The 12,214-nt window shown below is 43.1% G+C and overlaps 1 protein-coding gene across 6 annotated transcripts in view; it reads left to right on the top strand.

Annotated features, from left to right (window-relative positions):
- Positions 1 to 12,214, top strand: part of hdac9b (histone deacetylase 9b) — a 40,348-nt gene that overhangs the window by 7,346 nt on the left and 20,788 nt on the right. For 3 of the 6 annotated variants that reach the window (XM_058084674.2, XM_058084669.2, XM_078797588.1), the window contains 4 exons: positions 5,787 to 6,028; positions 6,109 to 6,315; positions 9,199 to 9,329; positions 9,407 to 9,528. In XM_058084674.2, the coding sequence (XP_057940657.2) occupies positions 5,787 to 6,028; positions 6,109 to 6,315; positions 9,199 to 9,329; positions 9,407 to 9,528 (702 nt within the window). Of the gene's footprint in view, positions 1 to 2,734; positions 2,756 to 5,786; positions 6,029 to 6,108; positions 6,316 to 9,198; positions 9,330 to 9,406; positions 9,529 to 12,214 lie in introns of those variants that run through there. The other 3 variants (XM_058084675.2, XM_058084671.2, XM_058084677.2) reach the window with 2 other exon arrangements.

Genomic DNA, 12,214 nt, shown 5'->3' with positions numbered 1-12,214 from the left:
ACCATACAATAAAATTTAATAAAACTAACAGTAAAAATACTCACCTGACACATAATGGATTCGTTTGTTTGTTGTCCATTATGCCTCATTTTGCCATAAAGTTAACTGCCATAAAGTGAAAGTACTGTTTTTTTTCGGAAAATAACTTGCACCGAACTCCCAATCTCATTCCACATGACTGAATACATTGAATTCTTAATCTTCGTCACTAACCTAGAGCTCGCTTTTGTGGCTGTCAACAGTAACGTTCACGTCTTTGTTGTGCGACTTACAGTATGAAAAACTTGGTACTCACTTTCATATTTAAGTCGAAATACAAATTGGAACCATACAACAAAATTAAATAAAACTAACAGTAAAAATACTCGCCTGACACATAATGGATCCGTTTGTTTGTTGTCCATTATGCCTCATTTTGCCATAAAGTGAACTGCCATAAAGTGAAAGTACTGTATTTTTTCCGAAAATAAATTGCTCCGAACTCCCGATCTCATTTCACATGACTGAATACATTGAATTCTTAATCTTCGTCACTAACCTAGAGCTCTCTTTTGTGGCTGTCAACAGTAACGTTCGCGTCTTTGTTGTGCAACTTACAGTCCGGAAAACTTGGTACTCACTTTCATATTTAAGTCGAAATACAAATTGCAACCATACAATAAAATTAAATAAAACTAACAGTAAAAATACTCACCTGACACATAATGGATCCGTTTGTTTGTTGTCCATTATGCCTCATTTTGTTTTCAACTACATGCAATTTACATTGAAAACAGCTTATCAAATTAATATGTACATGTGATATTTAATTACTTTAAATTCCGGACAGTTGAGCACAACTGATTGTAAGACACACCCACCAAATTTTTAAGGAGGAAAAAAAAATATTTGTGCACTTGTCTATAAGCCCCAGGCGTTGTAACAAAGGATATTTACACACTATAAACCTTGCCATTCTACCTACACTCGGACACACTTATAAATTAGCCACATCACTTTTTAAGCCGGAGTGTTCCAAGTATGTCAAAATATTAACGGCTTTGAATGGTATTTGTATTGTTGATATTGTACTGGGCTGCGCGGTGGTTGAGTGGTTAGCGTGTGAACCCGAGTTCAATTCCACTCTTGGCTATCTCGATGTGGAGTTTGCATGTTCTCCCCGTGCATGCGTGGGTTTTCTTCCGGGTACTCCGGTTTCCTCCCACATTCCAAAAACATGCTAGGTTAGCATGTTAGCGACTCCAAATTGTCCATAGGTATAAATGTGAGTGTGAATGGTTGTTTGTTTATATGTGCCTTGTGATTGGCTGGCCACCAGTCCAGGTTGTCCCTATCCCAGACAGCTGGGATAGGCTCCAGCATCCCCGCAACCCTTGTGAGTATATGCGGTAGAAAATGAATGAATGAAAAATTGCAGGCTGCACGGTAGTGGTTAGCACACAGGCCTCACAGCTAGGAGACCCGAGTTCAATTCCACCCTCGGCCATCTCTGTGTGGAGTTGGCACGTTCTCCCCCGTGCATGCGTGGGTTTTCTCCGGGTACTCCGGTTTCCTCCCACATTCCAAAAACATGCTAGGTTAATTAGCGACTCCAAATTGTCCATAGGTATGAATGTGAGTGTGAATGGTTGTTTGTCTATATGTGCCCTGTGATTGGCTGGCGACCAGTCCAGGGTGTAGCCCGCCTCTTGACCGAAGACAGCTGGGGTAGGCTCCAGCACCACCGCGACCGTTGAGGATAAGCGGTAGAAAATGAATGAATATTGTACTGAGAAGCCACAGCCTTTCTTATGTTGCATAGAAAACTTTCCAAAGTTCCATGTCAGATTCTATGGTTATCGTCACAAATTCATCGCGGAATTGAAGTATTGCAAAATTTGCTGATTTTCCATATATTGGTGATTTGTTGAAGTTTTGTCTTTTAAGAAACAGTTGGTACACTCCAAATTGTACCACTTTTGGAGCGTTCGGCTGGACATTACCTCGCTTTTATTTTTTGCCCGCATTAAATTTAAGCTGGCACCCTCACAAATGTGACAGTCTTTCGCACTTGCTCTATATTAAGACCGTGCTCAGAAAAGCGTTTATATTTGGCCCCTGGTAACTGGTGCTCCGGTGTTCTTGTCTTGCCTACGGATTCTTTTCCTTTGACAGAAGCTGCAGATTTCAGTTTGCAGGTGGGAGCAAGAAGTTTTTGTTACCGCCCATACCACCATGCTATTGTGTTGAAGCGCAGCATTGTCCGCAGTCATGAAAGATGTTTTAAATTCATCACGCGGTACCTTAACGCTTTTATTTTTAAGTGGACAAGAATAGAACAGGGTGCATGAGGCTGTCGTGGTTTCCTTCCTCAAGGGCCATTTTGTGCAGCCTTGGTTATCAAATGTGGCCTTAAGCCTTCACACTCCCGCCTCCGCTTTACTTCCTTATTTGAGGAATAGCGATGTCGTCTCAGCTTGATGCGCCGATCAAAGCGGAGATCTTTAATGTCATTCACTGTCGGGGGTTGGCGAATGAAATATGAGATTAATTAAATATCACAGTGGCGAGTTCTCCCAGCCAGCAGCAGGTGTTTTTGTTGCTATTTTTAGCACCATTAAGCAGAAGCAACAACGGCGTCACGCCGAGTCCTTGAACGGTTCGCGGGTTCACGGCTGTCCCTGGAACAGCGCCCCGTTACACGGGAGTCCTTTTGTCGGGTATTTACACGCCGAGATGAATATTTCTCGTCATCTGAGAAGTGTCTGATCTACAGGTACGTTTTATTCCCATACCTGCTGAGCTGGTGCCCTCCGCTGTCATCTCAGCGGAGCTGTTTATAGAACACCGCAGCCCAGGAGTCCCCCGTTGGCTGTCTTCAGTCTTTTGAACCTCTTTTTTTTTTTTTTAAGACTAGTTATCACTCAGCGTTCTTGTTATGTGTTTGTGTTGGAGGGTTTTGTAATCTTTTTTTTGTCTGTTTCTCTCTTTTGCTGGGGACTCCATTCTTATATAAGCGCTGATATAATAGCCCACATGTCACATTGCAACAGTAGGCAGGAGATGACAAGCGGCGGAGTCTACGTATCTGCAGGATGGTGGTGGTGTTTGGTGGTGGTGGTGGGGTGTAATTACGTAGCCGGCGTTGCCATGACAGCGACAAGTTAGGGTGGTGGATACTAGGGTGTGGGGGGGTTGTCACAGACCGGGATTGCGCCACTTGCTTTTATGTTGCTATTTATAATCAGCGCCGCCACATACGCGTGGAATGGTGGCGGTCGGTATAGGAGGGAAAAAGACAACATAGTGATTCGTCACAGTCACACGGAACATGCGGATGTTCTCAAATGATGGCTGTTATGGACGGATGATTTAAAATCTTCATATGTTGCTAAATAATGGCAAAAAAATGGTTTCAGGTGATAAACTAACTGAGTGTGTTTGCCACCTCCTGCCTGGAGAACATTAAGGCGATGAATGCACTCTGTAAATCTCCCCACAGCTACTGGAATTTCAAGTAGGTTTGGATGTTTCTCCGCTGTCAAAACACTTTGTAGCAACCCGCCCAATATATATATATATATATGTGTCATTGGTTCTTACATCACCATCACCTTTGCTAACACGCTTAATCGATTTGGCAGGACGTTGTGGACCAAGATCAGTGTATATATGGTGTTCCAACATCTGAGGACGAGCACTCCGAGACACTTCTTTATACACAAACAACGTCATATTTAAGTCAAAATGCAAATTGCAACCATACAATAAAATTAAATAAAACTACAGTAAAGTCTCGTTATATTGATATCGGTTATATCGAAGTACTGCTTATTACGATACTATTTTCATTTCCCGGCAAATTTCTAGTCTTTTATGATATAATTAGTTCCGTTAGTACGATACACGGTTATTATGATAATCCGGTTACTACGATGCCCTTTTCATCTCCCGCCAGCCAATTTGGTCTGCTTATATCGATACAAAAGCAGCTTAAATCAATCTTTGCTTAAGGATTTCAATACCAAAAAAGAACACGGCGAACGGCTGCTTCCAGTCAACTTTATTTTTTCACACTTCCACCACCAGAGTACAGCACACACACCGATTCCCGCACTTCCTGGTTCACAGGTCATGCTCAACCCACCCCACATAGCTGGCCAAACACATGCCTGCAACAGAAGAACCAACTGACATAGCATACACACCTATTCCAACGAAGCGTACAAATACATGTATTTAATTGTGTTGTATTCAGATATCTTTTTATCGCTTGCAATAATCACTGTTTTTCATATGTACATGCTGGCGTTCGTTGGTTCTTCTGTTGACTGGAAGCAGCCGTTCGCCGTGTTCTTTTTTGGTATTGAAATCCTTAAGCAAAGATTGATTTAAGCTGCTCGACATTGTTCTATACTATAGAACAATGTCGAGTGCATTATTGCCCACTTTTAATGCAGTTCGGTGCAGGATCGGATATATCGACAGTCCGGTTATATCGATATTTTTTCCGACTCCCGACAATATCGATATAACGAGACTTTACTGTAACAGTAAAAATACTCGCCTGACACAAAATGGCTCATTTTGCCATATAGTCATAAATTAGCCGCTCATTTTTTAAGCCGGAGTGTTCTAAGTATGTAAAAATATTAACAGTATTTGTATTGCTGATATTGTACTGGGCTGCACGGTGGGCGAGTGGTTAGCGTGCAGGCCACACAGCTAGTAGCCCCGAGTTCGATTCCACCCTCTGCAATCTCTGTGTGGAGTTTGCATGTTCTCCCCGTGCATGCGTGGGTTTTCTCCGGGTACTCCGGTTTCCTCCCACATTCCAAAAACATGCTAGGTTAATTAGCGACTCCAAATTGTCCATAGGTATGAATGTGAGTGTGAATGGTTGTTTGTCTATATGTGCCCTGTGATTGGCTGGCCACCAGTCCAGGGTGTACTCTGCCTCTCGTCTGAAGACAGCTGGGATAGGCTCCAGCACCCCTGTGACCCTCGTGAGGAAAAGCGGTAGAAAATGAATGAATGAATGTATTGAATCGTGGACTCCGATAGAGCAGCTACACACAATAACCAGCACAGAAAGCGTTCTAGATCTTCCAGAATGTACCCCTATTCAGGATAAGCGGCAGAATAAATAATGAAAATAATAATTATAATAATAATACTTTTTACTCCAAACATTATGCATTATATTGGAGCAGCCAGACCGGAGCCGGAGGGGATAGAAAAGAAGAGCAAAGAACACAGAGAGGGGACTGCTTATGGCTTTTTACTCATATTCTGTGTACTATATTGGGCTAGGAGACCCGGGTTCAATTCCACCCTCGGCCATCTCTGTGTGGAGTTTGCATGTTCTCTCTGGTTTCCTCCCACATTCAAAAACATGCTAGGTTAATTGCTGACAAATTGTCGGTATGAATGTGAGTGTGAATGTTGGGATAGGCTCCAGCACCACTGCAACCCTGAATGAATGAATGAATGAATGAATGTCAGTAGTATAGTTGTGTATACTTGGACTGGACATCATTTGTTGATTAGAACTGACAGAAGATTGTATTTACAGAAATCCTTGAAATGACCACTCCTTCACTTCGTGCCAAGCGTCCTTTGGGTCTGCTGTAGCTGCTCCCAGTAGACGCTGCCGGATGCGATCCAGTGTTTGTTTTTAGAAACTATTATAATTGCAGGTTCACATGAGAGAAAAACCATGCCTCCCAGTCCTCCATCCAGCTGATACTTGCTGAAGTTCTCCGTCTTTTTTTATTTACGTTTTTTCCTGTTCTTTATTCTCTCAGTGGAGATAAAGTCAGACGTACAGCTGGCCGTGGAACCTCTCTCGCCATTGGACCTACGCACAGACCTGAGGATGCTGGGGCCGGGGTCAGACCCGGGGCTCTGGGAGAGGCAACTGCAGCAGGAGCTTCTTCTCATCCAGAAGCAGCAGCAGATCCAGAAGCAGCTACTCATCAGCGAGTTCCAGAAACAGCATGAGAAGTTGACCCGTCAGCATCAGGCTCAACTCCAGGAGCACCTCAAGGTGGGTGTTTTTTTTTGTTGAGACAAGCGTTAAATTATCCATTACAGCAATACAGAAAAATGACTGTGCTGGGTTCTCAGCTTCAACAGGAGCTCCAGGCCATGAAACAGCAGCAGGAACTTGCAGAGAAGGAGAGGCGTCTGGAGCAGCAGCAGCAGCAACAACAACAACAGCAGCAGAATCATCAGCTTCTACAGAACCAGCAGGAGAAAGAACTAGAGAGGCATCGGCGAGAGCAGCACATCTCCAGTTTGAGCCTCCGGGCCAAAGAACGCGCTAGAGAGAGTAAGAGCTCGACACCGAGGGGGAAATTGAGTCATTTAGTTGGGCCTAAGGCGAAAGGAACCATGGGGGACACCAAAATTATAATCCTCACTATTTGAAATTCATCACCTGAGAGAAGGTGCGACTATTCGTTTTAGTCAAATGGGTTTTTTTAAGAGTAATATCATAAGGGGGCGGCACGGTGTTCGAGTGGTTAGCTAGGATACCAGGGTTCAATTCCACCCTCGGCCATCTCTGTGTGGAGTTTGCATGTTCTCCCCGTGCATGCGTGGGTTTTCTCCGGGTACTCCAGTTTCCTCCCACATTCCAAAAAAAAACATGCTAGGTTAATTGGCTGGGATAGGCTCCAGCACCCCCGCGACTCTCATGAGGATAAGCGGTAGAAAATGAATGAATGTTGTGGCATAGCGGGCTGCATGGTACACTAGTGGTTAGCGTGCAGGTCTCACAGCTAGGAGACCCGAGTTCAATTCCACCGTGGTGTCGGCATGTTGTCCCCGTGCATGCATGGGTTTTCATTCCAAAAACATGCTAGGTTAATTAGCGACTCCAAATTGTCCATAGGTATGAATGTGAGTGTGAATGGTTGTTTGTCTATATGTGCCCTGTGATTGGCTGGCCACCAGTCCAGGGTGTACCCCGCCTCTCGCCTGAAGACAGCTGGGATAGGCTCCAGCACCCCCGCGACCCTCATGAGGATAAGCGGTAGAAAATGAATGAATGAATGAATGTTGTGGCATAGCGGGCTGCATGGTACCCTAGTGGTTAGCGTGCAGGTCTCACAGCTAGGAGACCCGAGTTCAATTCCACCGTGGTGTCGGCATGTTGTCCCCGTGCATGCATGGGTTTTCATTCCAAAAACATGCTAGGTTAATTAGCGACTCCAAATTGTCCATAGGTATGAATGTGAGTGTGAATGGTTGTTTGTCTATATGTGCCCTGTGATTGGCTGGCGACCAGTCCAGTTGTGTACCCCGCCTCTCGCCCGAAGACAGTGAGGAAAAAGCGGTAGAAAATGAATGAATGAATGTATTGAATCGTGGACTCCTATAGAGCAGCTACACACAATAACCAGCACAGAAAGCGTTCTAGATCTTCCAGAATGTACCCCTATTCAGCTGTTTTTGTTTGGATTTCATACTACCCGCGAAAACGGTCTGTTTTAATATATTCCACCCACGGCCCACGCACGAATTTGTGCCGCTAGCCGCTAACCCAACTTTATACGAGTTAATAAACAACATAGAAGTTATATAAACCGTAAATATTCACCAATAAGAAAATAGATAGCAATCATTTCAAGATGACGATGATGCTAACTACTATAATTAAATGGCACATGCCTCACAATGATAAGCAATACAAAAAAAGCTGAGGTTGCCCAGGCCAATTTCTTCCTCACATTTTGTTGAAAACTTCTTTTAATAGCTCCGTGAAAATAGCTCTGGGTCTTAGGTTACGTTTCTGTTTTTACATTCTGTCTAATAATAGAGGAGATAACTTATGACTTTGTCAGGTCAGGTAATTTGAAACGGTGCCCTGGAACTGTCCGCCTCCTGTAGGAAAGGAAAGAGGGGTTCTTTTAGCCAGAGCTGATTTTTTTTTTCTTTAACTGAGAGGCCACTAGGGGGAGATGTTCATACATGAGTAGGGTCTGCCCACTCAGTCCAAGTCAAATATGATGTGCAGGATTTTTGGTGAGAATACATTATGGAGTCCTAGGGCAGGGGTGGGTAAACGTTTTGATTCCTCACGAGGGTCGCAGGGGGTTGCTGGAGCCTATCCCAGCTGTCTTCAAGTGAGAGGCGGGGTACACAACTGGACTGGTGGCCAGCCAATCACAGGGCACATATAGACAAACAACCATTCACACTCACATTCATACCTATGGACAATTTGGAGTCGCTAATTAACCTAGCATGTTTTTGGAATGAAAACCCACGCATGCACGGGGAGAACATGCAAACACCACGGTGGAATTGAACTCGGGGCTTCTAGCTGTGAGACCTGCGCGCTAACCACTAGTCCACCATGCTATGCCACAACATTCATTCATTCATTTTCTACCGCTTATCCTCATGAGGGTCGCAGGGGTGCTGGAGCCTATCCCAGCTGTCTTCAAGCAAGAGGCGGGGTACACCCTGGACTGGTGGCCATGCAGCCAATCACAGGGCACATATAGACAAACAACCATTCACACTCACATTCATACCTATGGACAATTTGGAGTCGCTAATTAACCTAGCATGTTTTTGGAATGAAAACCCACGCATGCACGGGGAGAACATGCAAACACCACGGTGGAATTGAACTCGGGGCTCCTAGCTGTGAGACCTGCGCGCTAACCACTAGTCCACCATGCTATGCCACAACATTCATTCATTTTCTACCGCTTATCTTCATGAGGGTCGCGGGGGTGCTGGAGCCTATCCCAGCTGTCTTCAAGCAAGAGGCGGGGTACACCCTGGACTGGTGGCCATGCAGCCAATCACAGGGCACATATAGACAAACAACCATTCACACTCACATTCATACCTATGGACAATTTGGAGTCGCTAATTAACCTAGCATGTTTTTGGAATGTGGGAGGAAACCGGAGTACCCGGAGAAAACCCACACATGCACGGGGAGAACATGCAAACTCCAAACAGAGATGGCCGAAAGTGGGATTGAACTTGGGTCTGCACGCTAACCACTCGACCGCTGTGCAGGCGTAACATAAACAAAAAAAAAAGTGCGAAATTTAAAATGAAATACTTGAAATGAAAAAAAAAAACAGGCGGGCCATATTCAAACACTTAGCGAGCCAGATGTGGCCCCCAGGGCCGTAGTTTTCCTACCCCTGCCTTAGGGTAACCCCAATCTTTGTTCTTCCATCTTTTGGTCTGGCAGGTGCAGTGGCCAGTACTGAGGTGAAGCAGAAACTCCAAGACTTCCTGTTGAGCAAATCAGCAAAGGACCCTTCCAGCAATGGCGTCAATCACTCATTCATTCATCACCCAAAGCTCTGGTACAGGTAACTAACTTTTACTATTTTTTTTACGTCACTCAAACACATCACGCTCATATTTACTCCATGTTTTGTGTGGTCAGCTCCTCCCATCACACATCCCTGGACCAAAGCTCTCCGCCTCTGGGCGGCACGTCCCCTACCTGCCACTATACTCTGCCGTCACCCGTCGACAGCAAGGACGACTTCCCCTTGAGGAAGACAGGTTTGCATATTTCTGCATTTCTGTAGCGCACGTAGGACGCATTAAAATGCAGGCACATAAATCTACACGCAGGCTCATGTCGTACGTGCAAATGTAAATTCCACATGCTCGCTGACTTTTGCGATGTTAATTTGTATTCACTGCACTCCACGCTCAGAAAATTCATTACACCTTCAGGGATAATTCGGGAATACTGTGCTGCCTTTCTTGCTTTTACAGCTTGGGAACTTGATGTGTTTGGGCCCAGGAACGGGTACTTTGGAGTCCAATAGTGAGTCCTTCGGGGTACATTAAAGTGAACCTCGAGGCACACGATTGACTCCGACTACACCCTTGTTTCCGATAGTCATTATTAATAATACAGTGAGGTTCTTTTTGACCCCTTGTCAATCAAGAGGTCGGCAGAGCCATTGAGTGTTTCCTAAGGGCATGCTGATGACCTGCTAATAACATCAGTTAGGCTTATTAATAAGACTCATCCCTGCAGGGCTCATCACCAAGGAATTTCTTATAAGAACATTTCATTCACTTATGGTAATAATGGTAATGGTTTTATTTCATTTGAACGTGCATCAGATTGCAATTGAATGCATCACATAATCAGTTCACAGTTCCACATGTCCAAAAGGAGTAGGAAGAAGCAAAGCTTATTAAATCCTACCCCTCCGTCTGGTACTTTTACAATCAGTAACTGTTACATTTGTTCACCTCCTGCTTTCCTAATTTTTTTTTAAATAAAAAAAATATTTTTTGAATTAAAAATAAATAAATAAATAAATATTTTAATTTAAAAAAATACAATAAAAATAAATAAATAAAATTAATATATATATTTTATTTTTTATAATTTCTAATATAGTTTAAAAAATTAATTTAATTTAATTTTTATTTTTTTATTTTTGTCATGTACCAAAGTACGAGGTGATATGACCATACAATGACATAATGGATACCATAGTAACTATCAATATACTATCAATATATTGAGTTCCTTACTCAATCCATTCCATAGTTTGATTCCACATACTGAAATGCTATGGCTTTTTAACGTAGTCCTAGCATAGAAGTGTTTCAAATGTAGTTCTTCCCTGAGATCATATTTCTCCTCTCTTGTAGAGAAGTATTAGATGACATTTTTTTTTTTAGACTTAAGCATTATTTTAGCTGTTTGAAGATGAACTATATCAGCAAGTTGAAGTATTTGTGATTTTAGAAATAAGGAGTTAGTATGTTCTCTGTAGGCGGCATTATGAATTATCCTTACTGGCCTTTTTTGCAGTACAATTAATGAGTAAAGATTGCTTTTATAGTTATTAGCCCATATTTCCACACAATAAGTAAAGATATGATTGAACCAGAGAGCAATAAAGAGAAAAAAAATTAGCTTTGTTCAATATTGAAATATTTCTGGCCATTTAAATAGTGTTGTGTTTCTACTAAAATGACTTATGTTATTATTTTACATTCTAATTCTTACTTAGAATAAATGAGAAAACGAAAGCAGATCTCTCTCTCTCATAAGGTGTGAGCTTTACAAAGTGTTTTGACTGGACGCAGGTTCCCACCAAAAGGCAAAACGCTTCGGTTTGTTGCTTTAAAGCTTGAGGACCCCGTCGGGGGAAGGCTATATAAATAAGAATAATTCCTGTCCCATCTATTTCACCAGCACAAAAGTTGGCCACGCTAACAACTCATAATTCAGCAATGACCTCACCGAATTACATGATGTTCTTTTCCCCTTGTCTCTTTAATTACGACCCGAAACTGTGCGACTTGTTGAGTTATTTAACTGCAATGCATGACTGCACTGTCATGATGTGTACATATCCAATTTAGAGATCACACAAAGGAATTGGATATTTTTGGTTAAATTCACTTTATAGTAAGATTCATCTGCTTGTTGCAATAATCACATTAAACATTATATTGTGACAGTATTATGCTAATTTTTTGACCCTTTGTATTGAGTCGGCTGCACGGCGGTTGAGTGGTTAGCGCGCAGACCTCACAGCTAGGAAATACATCGAGTTCCCAAACTCCACACATGGAGTTTGCATGTTCTCCCCGTGCATGCGTGGGTTTTTTCCGGGTACTCCGGTTTCCTCCCACATTCCAAAAAACATGCTAGGTTAATTAGCGACTCCAAATTGTCCATAGGTATGAATGTGAGTGTGAATGGTTGTTTGTCTATATGTGCCCTGTGATTGGCTGGCCACCAGTCCAGGGTGTACCCCGCCTCTCGCTTGAAGACAGCTGGGATAGGCTCCAGCACCCCTGCGACCCTCGTGAGGAAAAGCGGTAGAAAATGAATGAATTAATGTATTGAATTGTGGACTCCTATAGAGCAGCTACACACAATAACCAGCACAGAAAGCGTTCTAGATCTTCCAGAATGTACCCCTATTCAGCTGTTTTTGTTTGGATTTCATACTACCCGCGAAAACGGTCTGTTTTAATATATTCCACCCACGGCCCACGCACGAATTTGTGCCGCTAGCCGCTAACTCAACTTTATACGAGTTAATAAACAACATAGAAGTTGATAATGAACGGTAATGTATCTTTTTAAAATGTCCGCTTTGAATATACAGGCATATGTGTTGGATCCTGAATCCGACAGAGAGCTTACAGCCATGCCCATATAAGGACGTCGGCTCCTCTGTGACATCACAAAGAGTCAGGTTTA

Source organism: Doryrhamphus excisus, linkage group LG17, assembly GCF_037039965.1.
Source record: "Doryrhamphus excisus strain RoL-2023G ecotype Guam linkage group LG17, RoL_Dexc_Guam_v1.1, whole genome shotgun sequence".
NCBI lineage: Eukaryota > Metazoa > Chordata > Actinopteri > Syngnathiformes > Syngnathidae > Doryrhamphus > Doryrhamphus excisus.
This window is presented reverse-complemented; position numbering and strand designations above follow the sequence as displayed.